Source organism: Odontesthes bonariensis, chromosome 3 (genome assembly GCF_027942865.1).
Source record: "Odontesthes bonariensis isolate fOdoBon6 chromosome 3, fOdoBon6.hap1, whole genome shotgun sequence".
Lineage (NCBI taxonomy): Eukaryota > Metazoa > Chordata > Actinopteri > Atheriniformes > Atherinopsidae > Odontesthes > Odontesthes bonariensis.
Genome location: NC_134508.1, coordinates 17,816,726 through 17,832,744, shown reverse-complemented (window position 1 = coordinate 17,832,744; position 16,019 = coordinate 17,816,726). Strand labels below are relative to the sequence as shown.

The following is a 16,019-nucleotide window of genomic DNA, read 5'->3' as shown; positions in this document are numbered from 1 at the left end:
TTCTGTCTCTCTCATGTAGTCATCACAGTTTGGTTGCTGTTAAAGTCACTCACATCCATGCCTTTTATGCTGTTTAATTCAAAATGAAGCATTTTTGGAAGCATTTTCCATTTCGCTTTAGAAGTCAGAGGTATTACATTATTCACCAGTTCTGATTTTGGCTAACTCTGACTTTCTCTCTTCAAGAACAATGACAGACAGCATTTAAGCTTTTATTCAAAGAGAAATTCAACGATTGAAAAAAAAAAAAAAAAAAAAAAAAAATCTTGCGCCAGGTTTCAGGAGTTTCTCTTGCCCTCACTTAAGCCAATCTGAAAATAAAGTTCTCCCAGTTACTGCACAGAGCTTTTTTAAAGCAATGAACTCTGGCTAAAAATGAATTGTTGTGCATTGTGTACGTAATCAAACATGAAACAAAGGCTGCTTCGCTTTTACAATTTGGACTTTGTCGATTGTCCTTGGGGCGGCTGGCTGAACACAGAGGACTCCTGTTAGTTGGTTTCCAGCTCCGGGGCATGTTGTCTACTTCCAGTGCTAATTATGCTTGATGCGTCTGTCATTGCTCCAGTGACTTGTGATGCGATCTCAGGGCTGTAATGGTTTATTCTGGTATTAGAGCTACTCTGGACTCGCTACAGCCTTCACTCTACACAGAACTTGTCATTACTTAGAAAATAATCTGTACAGGAAGTACACCAATAACGATCATACATAACTAGATCATTTAAACTTGGACTGTTTTACTTTTAAGCGACAACTGTTCAGCACGATTTCAAATGTGCAACTAACGCAGCATACAACGGGTTACAAGACTGGGAGGCATAGAACTGGCCAAAGTGAAACAGAAACACTTGGCACGCCAGCTACAAGTATTGTGAGGTCAGGTTTGGCATGTGCTGTCATTTTCCAGGTGGAGAACAGCTGCTATAAACATAGTTTTCATTTGTAAAAGAGGTACAGGCCTGTTCATGGTCCAGGGTGAAATGCTGCTCAGAGGTGCTGGTGCTGCTCCTGTTACACTTATCCCAGGCATAATCCCAGGCACATTAATCTAAACTAAAACTTCCAAGGTGATAACATGCCTGTGTTTGTACCTAGATGTGATTTGACTGTCATTGTTGCTGTGCACAAGATGCTTGTAAATATGTAAGAATCTGAAACGTATCCATTTCTAATCAGTGGCCAAGACAACAAGTGCAGTTGGATAACTCTTGGACACACTGAGCTCTGCAAGTCCTCAGCTGTATGCCAGAGGAGAAAAATACCCAGAAGAAAGATTTAGTTCTAAAAGAAATGCTGCCAACTGAAGAGGTGAGTCACATACCCGAAGGTTGGGTCCCCATGGATCTTTGTGTACCCACTTGGACTTGCAGATGTAGCAAGCATGATGGCAGCTTCCAAGTCCAGACTCAAAAATGTTACACACTCTGCAGACAGAATGGCTTTGGGCACAGAAAATGTCTCTCCTATGGGAAATGGAAAATTAATGATGGTCCCTCAGCTGGAGGCAAAGAAAGATTTCGTCTCCAATCTTTAATGCACTGAAACTGATTTTTAAGTAAAAATGGAGATGGTTTATACTACTATTTTTAGTTTTTAATATTATTCTGTCTAAACAAAACTGTTTATGATTCCTTTTAAACAGAACCACTGTTTCAAACTGTTTTTACTCTTTTATTATACAGTTGTTGTCTCTAACCTTAACCTCAAATTGGATGTAGTTCTCATCTTTTCTCTTGTAAGAGGGTGTTCTCCTAAGATTACAGAATCATTTAAACCCTCCAAGGACCACCACTGCCTTGAAGGTTATTTTAGTCATATTACTCAACAGCACATAGGGGTCAAGTTGAAATCCACTTGAAGTGAATCTTTCACAGAAACCCATGTATGTATGCTGCCTACATTATTTTTATCATGTTTTCCGGTCATCGGGCCTCATGCAAAAACCGCTCGTATGCACAGATTTGTTCTTAAGTTGTGCGTATGAGTGATTTAAGAGAATTTGCGCATTCACCAATCTTTTCGTATTTTACGTTTTCTTTCAGGTACGAACAGAATTTACGAGTGATCCAGACCTGTCGTAGGAGTTTTGTAAAATAATCCGCTGTTATTCCAACCAAGTTTGCTTGACTATTGGATTGTATATTTAATTACTTTAAGTAAACATAAATAAATATATACATTATACCCCATAATGATGCTGACATTATTCTGTTTGACTTAAATTATGCACTAATTGAAGGTTAATTTGACTCTGTATATAACAAGGTCAATGGGAAACGTAACCAGTGGCTGACTTTCTACTTTTGGATGCCTTAGCGCATGTGTGCTTCGAGACCGTGTAGATATCCTTGTGGAGTCAGACAAATAGCTGACATAGCGATTTAGATTGCCAAGGACTGTGCTGCTGCAAATATGCAGCTTGCTAGAGCCACAACTCCAGAGAGAAACACGCCGATCAAACCCAATTCCACCACAAGTCCAGGTCCTCACCACCATTGGAGACAGATCGGGGGTGTCCCAGTCCTCTGTGCGCTCCCTTTGGTCATCAAAACTCTCATCAGTTTATCACCCATGGTACATCAAATTCCCATACATCGCTGTCCAACAAGTACAAATTAAGAGCGACTTTCATGCCTTGGCTGGACTGCCAAACATAATTGGAGCAAAAGACTGCACACATATACGCATCAAAGCACCCGTGCCGTTGTGGAGCGCACTGAGCTGAAGGCCAGGTGGGTGTGTCTCGATACAGGAGGGGGGCAAACTGCTCTATAGCCCAGAGAAGACATGCCAGATTTGCACAATATTGCCATGAATGAGGGTCTCCTACAACCTGAACCTGCCCAGGCAGACCAGAAGGTGTGGTGCCAGAGGACCCCCCTCATTAACCGCCCCATCAAAGAGCCATCATGAGGCAACAACGATTACAGTAATCGAGCGCCTGGCCATGGCGAGATGTTTTCTTTTAAGCCATTTTCATATCAAACCATTTCTTTTTTATTTCGGTGACATTACGAACTACAGGTGACACGGAATTAACAGCACTCGTAATCAGGGCTTGAAAACGAAATTATTTTTCAATCGTTCCGTTCCGAACGGTTCAGACATGTTTAACGTTTTCGTTCTTGCATTCCGCCACCAACATATCGTTCCTGAACCGGTTCGGAACGTAAAATATCGCTCGTTCTTATCGTTCCGGCAGTGTTTGGCGGGCCTATCAAGTCTACGTGTGTGGACTTTACCTTAGAATAGACGTACTCATTAATATTTGCCCTTGATTTACACCGTAGCTCTATGCCCAAAAATAATAAATCACCGGCAGCATCCAAAAACATTCAGATGGGCTAAAGCTGCGTCGACGTCACTTCCTTGATCTGGGAGCTTCAATGTAAGATGAGGGTTGATCTACTACTGTAGACAACAAAGTATATGCTATATTCTACATGAATTTTTATGGTGTAGAGTTGTGAATTTATTTCATCAATGGAGAAATTGAGCAGCCTTGCTTTGTTGTCTACAGTAGTAGATCAACCCTCATCTTACTTTGAAGCTCCCTGATCAAGGAAGTGACATCGACGCAGCTTTAGCAGCAGAGAAGCTATTAGGCTTGTGTTGATAATAATAAACTCCTGGACTATGTACAAACTTCCAAATGCATCGTTTTGTGAGTACAGACCATAGTTGTATTACTGTAGAAGTTTGGTGTCATGGCATGTGATTTTAGTGTGGTCATTTTGGAGATACTGCCAGGGTCCGTTAGCGCTTGTACTAAGCTAATCGGGATAACTCAGTAACTCGGCTGATGTTCGGCCAAGATCGGAAAAACTTCGGGTGGGCTACTTGGCTGGATGTCACGGTTCAAATGACCCTAGGGTGAATCTACTCCGAACCATCACTTAACTAGTGGATAACTAGACTAAGTAGTGGATAAAGGAAGTGATTCGTGACAGCTGCCTGCATTGAGCCTAGCGGGCAGCGAAGTGAACGCACAACCGGAGGTAGTCTTTTTCTTTCCCCTGACAAAGGCTACGCTTTTGTGAAATTTTATAAAATATATAGAGAACGAAAAAAAACGTTATTAACCGTTTTTTTGGATTTCAGAATAACGTTTCTGTTCCGGAACAGTTGAAGACCATTTCGTTTTCGTTTCCGTTTCCGTTCCTCGTAAAATTCCGTTCGTTTTCGGTTTTCGTTTTCGTTCCTTGAACCGGTTCGGAGCCCTGCTCGTAATTGCTTCCCATTTCTTCGCTTTAGCAGGTCCAGTAATTCCACTGCTGACACTGCTAAAAATGACAGATTTTCCTTTTTGGATCTCTGAAAGCAGAACTTCAATCTCAGAGCCCCTAAAGTTGTTCTTTTTGCACCTTGATGCCATTCTCATGACCTCAACACTCAACACGCATAGGACAGAGGAAGCAGCCTTATTTGGTATAATTTTGGGCGTGGAGTATGCAAATCTACTATCCTCGTGCACGTGCACTTAAATACGCACGGGTGGGATTCATCCTTTACGCAGGTCGTTTACACACTTTTTCCGAAGTTAAGAGCGTTTGTTGAATCTGACGTGGCGTGTTCGTACGAGACCTTCATACGAATAAAGTAAGAGAAATTTAGAATTAAAAATACAAAAATGTTCTTTCATGAGGTCCAATGTGTTTTAGTAAAGTTTTGTTTTGTTCTTCGAAGCCTGCCATTTTTTAAACAGAGGTCATCATTTAAGAATTACACATATAAAATGTACCGTGCATAGGATTTTTGACAGAAAACCTTTGCTGCTCATCACTGTCAATCTGTCTGAATTATTCTCTCACCTCGACATGATATGGTGTAGTCACTTGGGCAAAAGTTTATTTCAAAACTCTTTTCCACCCACCTTGTTATTTCCTCTTGACCCAGAAACTAAATATACTCCTGGAATCTCTGAAGGATGTTCAAGTGTCTCTCTTTCAAACAGTAAATCCCTAATGAAATGTGGCCAGCGAAGCTCCGATAAGTGCCAGACTGTTCAAAGATAAAGTGACTTGATTTCTTAATGAGAGCTTTCTCTGAAAATAAATGAGCAGACTGTCCGCAAAGGTTCATGTTGCTCACACAATAACTAGACAGTTCTTTCTCTGAGGATGCCACCAGCCATATTTAAAGCAGCAGCAATGAATGTATTGCTTCACATTTGGTTTGGTTTGGTTAGGTTGATTTGATTTATGACAGCTGTCACCACTGAGACCCTCACAGCATGTAATACTACACAATACAAACTGAATAATTTAAGATGGACAAACATGTGTAACGTGGAAAACAAACTGAAAACTCTAAGGCTACGTGCCCACGACAACGCTCTGAAGCATAAACGCAGATGTCCGTTTTTTTCCTCCACAATTTATCTGCGTTCTCACGAGCGTCTTGGGGGTGGATATCTGTCTATCCATGGGAACAGGGAAAACGTATAAAACTCATAAAACTCGCAGTTTGCCGATGTAGTATGCACACCCCGGACGTAGGTGGCAGTAGCACACGTGTGCAAAAAACGCACTTCTGCGTTTTGAACTGTTCCTACTGCGACGAGAGGTTGGAAAGTTTTCAAGATCTCCACTCTGGGGGGCGTTTGTGTTTTCTCCGTTTTGAACTCCTAAAAACGTCGTCGCCGTGTGCAAGATAGGCACATCTGTCGAAATGTTCTACGTTTATCTGTCGTTACCGTTGTCGTGGGCACGTAGCCTAAGTTTCCACCCAAACTTATCAGGGAGGAATTTGAAGAAGCACACATACAAATAGATCGATTCAACTTTGTGAATTTATAGATGAAAACCTCAATGTGGTTTGTAAAAATGCAATTGAAGCCTTAACTGAAACATTCCCATATTTTATCAAGCTACAAATTAGCCTTCTCAGCCAATGTCCCTACTTGTTGTTTAATTCCTACATGGTGACATGGAGCCCCTGTTCATTAAGGATGCATGGTATTTCTTCTCTTTTTGATCTTTGTTTTCATGGATTGCAGTTGTTTCAAATGAGTTAATTTAATCGATTCAAAAGGTTTAAGAAACCTCACTTATTTTTATAAATTGCTATAAAACCACACACTGTGGGAGGAGGATAAGCTCCTTAACAACAGTGACTCATACAGACAGTAAATACTGTGTGGACCATAACTAGCAGCCATCTCCTATATGTTATTCTTAATCAAAACAATGATGAGAAGAAAATAATTCCTAATTACAATAATTAGGTCTGAAACAATGTTCCAGGTTGTTGTATGTTTACATTATGCAATACTATATGTAGAGACTCAATTTTATATTACTCTCACTGATATCTCTCAGCCTGCTGCAGAGCAACAGGCAGCTTGACTTGATTTTCTCTCCTTGCTAATCTTAAGCCTCAAAATTACATCACTGACAATTGACGTCAAAGAAAACTCTCCACAAGCTTTTTATAAAAGTAGTTGTTTTTTTAATAATTATTATTTAAGGCAATCCAATACAAAGCATTTCACAACCCACCAATATGACAATAATCAGGTACAATAAAAACCCTTGAAATGTAAAGTAGGGAGTCATGCAAACAGATAAACTAAAAAAGTTCTAAATAATAAAGATAAACTGGAATAAGACCAAAATAACAAACAGATAACAAAATGTGTTAACTGTAACATGCAAAGTAGCTACAGTTTCTTTTTTAACCACTCGTGAGAAAATAAACTTTTCGGGAACCAGGCACAAGAGAGAAGAAATAGCTCACAGTCCACTGTTACTGCCATGTTTGGCACAGAAATGTATGTAATCTGGATGGCTGGGTCCCGTTTGTTTTCCCATATGGTGGTACTGTGTGTAAAACACTCTAATAACTCAAGAAAACATGCAGCTGATTAACATACTTATAAATCAGGGCTTGAAAAGGATTAACAACAGGAGCAATGGCTTGTCATAAATTTCCAAAATAATCGGTAGATATCTTTGATACAGTAATATTCCCAAAAATATATCAAACATTTACAATAAGCACTTATCGAGAAGATTAAGTGTTAATGGCTCCTGGGAGATGTTGGTCTTCGAGGCTCTCTGCCAAAACTGATTTCTGGTAGAAAGCCTTTTGCACACGTGGTAACTGTGGGAAAAGGGTTTTTTTTTTTTCAAGCTAAGCCTCAGTCTTTTCCTGAAACTTCTCTGTTGCTTAAACCTCACAGAACTGCAAAAGGTAAAGATAATCTGTAAAAGTTTTCAATAAATCAACTAGTCAAAGTGAAATGGCTTTAGTTGGAATTTGCACCTCAGTCTCATGGACGATAGTCCTGTGTATGATTTAAAGCCCTCTGGCAGAAAGATGTGAAGGTAAAAATCGAAGGGAACTGCAATGTTAACTGTATCAATATGCAAACTAGCTGTTACCATACACTTATCATTCTGTTACAAAACACAAGAACTGAACAAATTCACTGTTTCCAGTCTTGACAAATTTTCTCTCCTGCACATAAAAACCACATTCATCTATCTTAACTATTTTTCAGTACAGACTTAAATGTGATGGAGTGACTGCCTCCCAGATCATTAGGGCCTTTATAGTTTGCTACATTAAACTGTTTAACAAGGCTTTTTTTAACTGAGATAAGTTCTGCTTTTTCATGCATTTCTGCATTGATCTCAGTGGTTCTGTTTTAATTATTGTTTGAAGCCATGATTATAATTTCAAATACCCCCCCCATTGGTACAAAAGCGTTGCACCAATTTAAATGTGGACGTGATGATAGTCAAGGAATTATGGCTATAACCTCTTACGGAATCGTCAGACAATCATCAAATCCTGCAAGAAATGTAGTGAGATGACAGAAAGTTGTTGCCAAGATACTTCAGTGTCAGACTGACCTACATTCCCATTCCTAATATCAACATGCAAGTACGGCCAAAAATGGAACAAGAGCTGAGACTGCATTCCTCAGCCAAAAATGGCTGAATAAGGAAAAATAAAAGTGGATCCAGACGTGATTCAGATCTGGATCTGGACTGATATTCAAGAAAATTTTAATTTGTCCCTTTTTGGGTAATCTCTGGAACAAATAAACAATAATACCATATAAACAAACCCTTTTATCCCATGGAAATCCTTTTTTTTTTTTTACATGTGTATTGATGTTTAAAATTTTTGCCATCTTCTTCAAAATGAAAAAGTTTAGTTGTCATGTATGAAAGTGTAGAGATAGACTGCCCACTGAATGTCTCAGTGAGTTTTGAGCTTTTTTTCCACCTTACTCTACTGATCGAATGATTATTCTTAGCCAAAATTTAACTTTTGAATTGCTCTGCAGAGCCCTGCCAGCACTATTGTGCCAGGGAAAAATGCTGAATTTTGAGTATTTTGTTTTGTGTGGTATCACAATGCAAAAAAAATTTACACACAATACAAATTTTTGCAAAAAAGAAGTATTTCTCCTTGTATGATTGAGGAAATTTTTCAATGGGGAGCATTTGCATAGAACGTAAATGGTGACGTTTTTCCTCTGAAGACTTTTTCTGAGTGCTAATGATGCTTTCCTGAGCTATACACACTGTTGTTTTGTTAAGAAAAGGGGAAGCTTTTAGCATCAATTTTCAATGTGCTGTGCAAATGTAGTGAAATGGTGCATTAATACATCAATACCCAAAGTGCTGGGCTGACAGTTTATTTTAGCGCAATAAAACCAGAATACAAGCCTGCCGCACTGCCAGTCGTCCAGGGGGCGCCTCAAATGTTATTGTGATATGCCAGACCTCAAGCAAGTGAGAAGTGAAAAGAAACTGGAAAGCAAGGAAATGAGAAACATACCTGCACCAAACTTTTCCTTAAAGTAGGTGTTGTGATTCTAAGAGCCAATCTAATTCCTCCCCTTGGCCCTAAACATTGCACTACTCCTGCGTTTTGCAGAAGCAAGGTGTCCATTTTCCTTTTGAGATCAAGGACTTGTGGTGATGAAGCCCTTCAGCTGGGTTGCTGGTGGCCATTTTGATGGCAAAAAAATGATTATTTCTTGATCTTGAAAAGAAAAGGGGCACCCTACTTCTGCAAAAATGGGTAAGAAGTGCCAAGGGGAGGAAATTGCGATGAGCAAGTTGTGTAAGTCTGCATTACCTGCCCTCCAGCCTCCTTATAGTGAGTGCTTTATTTTGTTCATAAATGAACACTCCAAAATTATGCTGGATCATTTAGCTGTCAGTGACTAATGTTGCCAGTAAGGTAAATAATGTCAACATGATACTTAAGGGGCTGCATGGCGGTATGGTGGTTAGCACCGTCGCCTCACAGCAAAAGGTTTCCATATTCGATTCCTTCATTTCTATTTTGCTTTTCTGTTTGGTATGTTCTCCCCGTGTATGCGTGGGTTCTCTCCAGGTACTCTTGCTTCCACCCACAGTCCAAAAACATGCACGTTAGGGCGACTAGTGACTGTTTGTGTCTGTGTGGCCCTGTGATGGACTGGCAACCTGTTCAGGGCGTACCTTGCCTCTCGCCCAATGGCAGCTGGGATAGGTTCCAGCCCCCCCCTCGTGACCTAAATTGGATTAAGTGGGTATAGAAAATGGATGAATGATAATTAAATATGTATATAATGCTGTAAAATCATATCAAGCTACAGATTATGAAAAAAAGGATCCCTCCTTATCCTGTGGTGCAGATAGATTGCTAACAAGTTTTATAAATGTAAAAAAATAATTTGTCACCTACCTGATGGAATGAACAAAACTCTTGAAGCTCTGGAGACAATTTTTTTGTACTATTGGCCACCAGAAACCAGTGATGCATTGCAGTAAGGACAGCTCTATCTTGAAGGAAAATCCTTAGGAATGGCTTTTGACCACAAAAGTCATGTGGTTGCTGATGTGTGACCAGTGGCATTTCAGTGGAAATGTCTCCACTTCAAAGGAGGTGTATTAGGGATAGAATTGGATCTGGAATAACCTGACATTGGAGCGAAAAAATTTGTTATAGCCAACCTGGTTGACCTAATGTGTGCTGTGTGTCAGTTTGCCTGTGTAAAATGGTAACTCATATATAGGTAGTTTTTCCACAATGTCATTCTTGAAATTACCATAAAAAGACAATTAATGAAACTACCTAGATATATTTGCCACACAGAGACCCAGCAAACTTGTTGGTTACTTTGTCTGGTTGGTAATTATGTTTTATTGGATGGCCTTTAATTTCCTTTTTTGCATTTTCTGTGTTTTATTATTGGGCTAATTAATATTGTAATTGTTGTATTTGAAAGAAAAAGTGGATGACCGGGATGTTAAACTGACAAAAGGTTTAAATAAATTAAACACAAATGAGTTAATGCTCTACATGTGTAGCTTTATCTGTGATTGAAATGCATCCATACCGAATAAGAGCTTTGATTTGAGCTATGGCTGAATTGAAAAAAAATATTTGCTCTGCATTTGTACATTTTGCACTTTTTTCAAAATGAATGAATAGCAGCACTGAGAAAGAGAGAATATGATTAAACTGGTAGGATAATCATAATGGGACTGTCTATAGAGTTGTGCTTTTCATGTGTAGTCACTAGAAAAAAAAAATTGGTGACTGCTTCAAAGTGGATTAGGTTTGTATGGTTTTCAAAGCATATCTAGGAAATGTCCATGCCACTGTGATTAACATTTGAAGATAAATGCTGAGACATGGGACTTCAATTCTCATTCATCATGCTCTTATAAACAGTTACTTCTTAAAGAGACAGGAGGGCTTGGTAGTTAGAGAACATTATAACTGTTGTATTAACAGATGCAGGGATAATTCCCTTATATAAAAACTTGTTGGAGAGGGGAAAAGGTGCCTAAAAAATATCACTGTATTAGGCCACACCAATGACTGACGAGCAAGGTTTGGGTCAAAGTTCACATGTCCTGATACACTTAGAGAAACATCCACAGACAGGCACAAGTTTTAACCACAACATGACCTTTTTGAACCAACCTGCTGTCAAATTATAGATGTGAAACAGTCACTGCCCAAAACGCTGTCACCAACAAGTCCTGAAAAGTTTGGTTAGTCTCACTTAGAGAGAGACTACAATTGAACATATCACAGAAGAAACAAACAAACAAACAAAAAAACCCCCAAACAAACAAAAACACACTGCTCCTGTAGTCACTGGTCAGGTACAGCACAAAATGCAACACCCATTTCCTGTGCCGTCCCCTATTTACACCAAAAAACAGGAGGTAGAGAGTTCCCATTGGACTCTGAGAGGCTGCTGCATGCTATCAGTCCTCAGTGAGAAGCCAAGAGGAGGGCCTCAGATCTGTGTGTGGTGGTGTGTGTGTCCAGGTGGTGTGTAGGGAGGTGGTGCAGGATTAGGTTTGATCCCCCGGCTCTTCATGTAGGAGATGAACTGGTCTGGGATCTCTGCAAGCACGTCTTTAGCGAGCCGTGCCATGCTCAACACGTGGTTACCTGTCCGGTCCATGTAATCTCTGAAAGGAACAAACTGAGGAAAAGAATAAACAACATAAGAATGATTATAACTTTGTGTTAATATGACTAAAGCATAAAAAAACATATGGTTTCGCCTGTACAACAAAATACCATCCAGGATTTCTGGAGCGCTGGTATGATTCTTTAAACAGTGAAATCCGGGAGGCCCATGTTGAATGTCTGTCAATATTTGCAGGATTTTGCAAGCACGATATGGTAGCCCATCACTAATCCTGTGGTCTGGCTTTCCTCAAGAGTGATGGGAAATGAAAAAGCACAAGAGACAAAAAAAGTACGTTTCCCGCAAGAATTTGAGAATGTACTTCAGATTTATCTCTGGTTCGTATCATTTGTCACAGTACATTAAGAAATCCTTGAATAGCGGTGGTAAACCTCTACTGTATAAGACTTCAGGGAGCTCTGCACATCATGAGCTCTGCCCACTATACATTTACTCAAATTTTGAAACCACAGATGGATACAGATGAAAACTCACTGAAGCCTAAACAGCTTGACAGGTGTTTGTTTGTGACATAAGGTTTACAAGAGTAACATGAAATGCCAAACATTTTGCATGCTCGTACCCATGGGAATTTACAGGAACCACATGTATGTCCTCATCTGCCAGTGCTAACAGATGGTGTTTTAATGTACCAGTACATCAGTGAATGTAAAATGCGAATGTGAAATCATGGAAAATGGAACTTCAGTTGCCTATAAATTGCAACCCAGTCTGCCTTTGTTTTATAATTCCCTACAATGATGTGCAGTCAAATAAAGCTGAGAAAGAATAGCCAAAGGAACAATTCCTCCCCGTCACCATACAACTTTTTCTTAATCTTCCATTTTCATTCTTGCAGGCCACATTTCTTTTGAGGATTAAGAAGCTATGGTCACCTTTCCATCCAAATGGCCACTAACACTTCCTATCAAGGGATACATGACCACTCTTTCTTCATGCACAAAAGAAAAAAGGGTACCTTAACACTACAAAATAGAGGGTTAGGGTCAAGATGAGGATTTGGGATTGGTTCAAAGTTTTTACTCTCAAAGGCAGTCACCTGAACAATGTCTCTTTCTGCCAGTTTCCCTCGGGATGAGATCCTGATGTCATCACCATCCAGTTCCACCATAGCTAGAAGACACAAGATCACATGCATACACATATAGTGTTAGAACTCAGCAAAAACAGCTGCCTTTCGGACAGACTAGGATGAAACTTGTGTTAACATTTAGTTATCACACATGGCATTTATGCATTATCTTTTTGCACAGTATATTTGAAAGGATGTTGGGCAGTACAGCCTATGGGAGGTATAATCAACTAATAAGTAATTTATTATAGCCTGTGCAATTTAAAATCATCAGTACTAAACATTGAAACACAGCAATTTAACCTCAGCCATTTCTCCTGCAATCATTCCTGCATCCACCTACATATCCCCTTCCTTCCTTACTCAGATGAGCTTGTGTTGTAATTTTCTCAATGAATTAGTCCCAGGGACGTGTGCACTGCTGTATCCATAGATATTGATGTTTCAATCTTTTTAAAGCATACCAAGCAGATAATTCCTATTGGGGGAAAAAGAGACCTTTAGACCCCCTTGAAATGTGGTGGTATATTTCTCTGCAGTCATCTTTCACCAGCTTGTTTTTTCCTTGTTTCTTGATAGTTTGCTGTGTTTGGGGCATCTTTCAGCTGCAACCTTTGGGCAGAGTACAAGTAGACACCAGCAAATAATAGCATGTGGGTGTGAGGACTATAAAAACTTAGTGAGCAGTGAAAATCGCCATCTCCTTCCTCCTGTTCTGAGGAAGAAAGTGCCAGAGACACATTCAGGCTAAAATCAGGCTTGTTGTATAGAGGTGTTTTTAGGAGTTGTGTGTTATTTGCTCTTTAGAAAGTCAATACACTATAATTTATATATCCGATTTAATGCTTTGTCCTGCAGCTGGCTGCAGTCTCTTTCTGAACACTGCTCCTACATTTGATTTGAGTAGATGGGAGAGGAGGCCAAGTTTGAATGCTGCTTAGCACACCCTTAACTAAATTTCTATAGTTCAAAAATATGTAAAACCCACAAAAAAAATTTCCTTTTCAGTATCACCTATCATCTGATACACAATTACTTACACAGCTTGTTTATGAAATTAGTGAACCAACTAAGAATTACAAAGAACGACTGCTTTAGTCAATCAAACAAACAGACCAAAAAGATAAAGTTACCATACCGTCAAACTCAGCCTGACCCACTCCAACTATGATGATGGACATAGGAAGCTTGGCAGCCTGTGGAAAAATCAAAATTGAAGAGATGACAAATCTTTAAAAAGATAATTAACAGGTTCCTTTATCTGATAGCCAGTCCTCATCATATTGACCTGTAATGATGATTACTGCAACATTAATGGTTATATGCTCACCCACATAGACTGCAACCACACTAATGTTGTGCATCACCATTCCACTATCTCAAGACCCGTTAATTAAGAAAAGGGGGAAAAAAAAGTTTCAGAAACTGATTCAGTGACATTCATATAGAATTAAACTTATTGCTTAAACTTGTTGTTAGCTTCTCTTGCTTTTCCAGATACTTCATAACCCTTAATCCATTTTATTGCTATATGAATCCAGCCTATTGCTTATCTGGGGACAGCACTGTAAATGCTGGTTATCAGACTTTGGAGGTGGGATTAAACTCACTGCCAACAACAACAGTTTCCCCTAAAATGCTTGGACAGCAGGGGCCCGTTGCACAAAAGTAGGATAAGGGATTAAGCCGGGATATGTTGGCTATCCTGGATCAACTTATCCGTGATCCGGTTGCACAAAAGTAGGATAAGGGAAGTGGGATATGTTCAGACCTAAGTTACCATGGAGATTTATTCTGTGAAGCTAGCCTGCTCCAGACCAGGCTAAGTTCCAGGATCTATTTAATCTCATTCCTTATCTCAGTCAGCGGTCGCCACAAATGGAAACCAATATTTATTCCACTGCCTAGAACATATTGTTAAAACATTTAACTATACCCACTATCATTATTGAAACATTTGTGATCATTAATCACAATCATTTTAGATAACTGATGATTTTAGATGAACTTGCAATCATTAGATAATTTAGTTTCCCACAGACTACACATAAAGTACATCACCATATAAATATAAATACACAGAGAGTACCATGATGTTCCTTTATTGAACAAGGATGAATCAAAGCAAGTAAACCATCAGCTCCTTTCAAAACTGAAGTCACACAGTGCTCTACAAAACAAAAAGCACAGAATCATGCAGTTTGAGACAAACTGTTTGTAAAAATGGTAATACAAATAAAATTGCCTTGCCTATACAGCACAAAAATGCCTCTGCCATTGCAGGCCCAACTTAAATAAACATGCAATATTAATTAAAATAATTTAACACATATTGGTCTCTGACCAGCCGACCACAGTCGTCATCCGGGAAGATGGCAGGACTGTCCCAGTCTATGAGAGCTGGCACTCTGGGGGCCCTCTCCTTTCTCATTGTGGAGGACAGCACAGGCCACAATGATATCACATGCCCTGTCTGGGCTGACTCTCAGGTGGTTCAGACACTGAAAGCGTGCCTTCAGTAGGCCAAATATCATTTCGATCCGGGCCCTTGTTCTGGCATCGGCATGGTTGTATGCCAGTTGTGCCTCCAGAGGGTCTGCAAATGGAGTGAGCAGAAAAGGCTGGCAGGCATACCCTCTGTCACCCAGCAACACACCCAGGAATTCACCTGTGAATACAAAATGTTACCATCACAACCTCATAAGTAGTGACATTCTTAACACAGCCATGATGTTAAAAGTGGTTATCAATAGAGGTTCTGTGGCTCACCTTATGATAGGCGCCGATAGATCTCTGAGTTCCGAAACACTCGGGAGTCGTGGACCGAACCGGGCCACTTTGCCACAACATTACTGATCAAATAGTCAGCATTGCAGACCATCTGAAATGATAAGATGTTAAACCAATTAATGCACATCACAGGCAATGTACAGTGTTCATTAATTTACTTTATCAAAAGTCATGTTCACCTGTACATTGATGCTGTGGAAGTTTTTCCTGTTCACAAAATCCCCCTCATGGCCACCTGAGGGGGATTTTATTTTGATGTGTGTGCAGTCCACTGCACCAATGACATTGGGGAAACCTGTAATACGATGCAATGAGTATCTTACTCTGAATGTTAACATTGTAATTGTAACTGTAATTTAAAAAAAAAAAATGTCTTACCTGCAATCCTATAGAACTCCTCCTTGATGTCACAGAGTCTTCTATGCCCAGGGAAGGAGATGAAGATGCTTGCAAGTCCTTTAATTGCGTTTTTTTTTTCACTGCTAAAACAGTACAGGCAATGTGTGGGCAGGCACATTCTTAATAAAAAGTTGCTGCCATGTCCATTTTGGTTGCTTGCTTGCGCTTGACTCAGAGCGCGGATCACACATGAGAAGCTATACAGAATCATACGCGGCGGACAGCACAGCTTTATGCCAATTACGCACACAGGCTCCACACCTCCACACGCATCGCGTCTGCAATCATAAC

At 39.8% G+C, this 16,019-nt stretch overlaps 1 protein-coding gene across 3 annotated transcripts in view; it reads right to left on the bottom strand.

Moving 5' to 3' along the window:
* Window positions 1–6,453: 6,453 nt before the first annotated feature.
* cpne5b (copine Vb) overlaps window positions 6,454–16,019 on the bottom strand; it is a 126,772-nt gene continuing 117,206 nt past the window's right edge. For all 3 annotated transcript variants that reach the window (XM_075460620.1, XM_075460621.1, XM_075460622.1), the window contains 3 exons: window positions 13,678–13,735; window positions 12,507–12,580; window positions 6,454–11,458 (listed from right to left, as the gene is read on the bottom strand). In XM_075460620.1, the coding sequence (XP_075316735.1) occupies window positions 11,267–11,458; window positions 12,507–12,580; window positions 13,678–13,735 (324 nt within the window). In that variant the 3' untranslated portion in view covers window positions 6,454–11,266. The remainder of the gene's footprint in view (window positions 11,459–12,506; window positions 12,581–13,677; window positions 13,736–16,019) is intronic.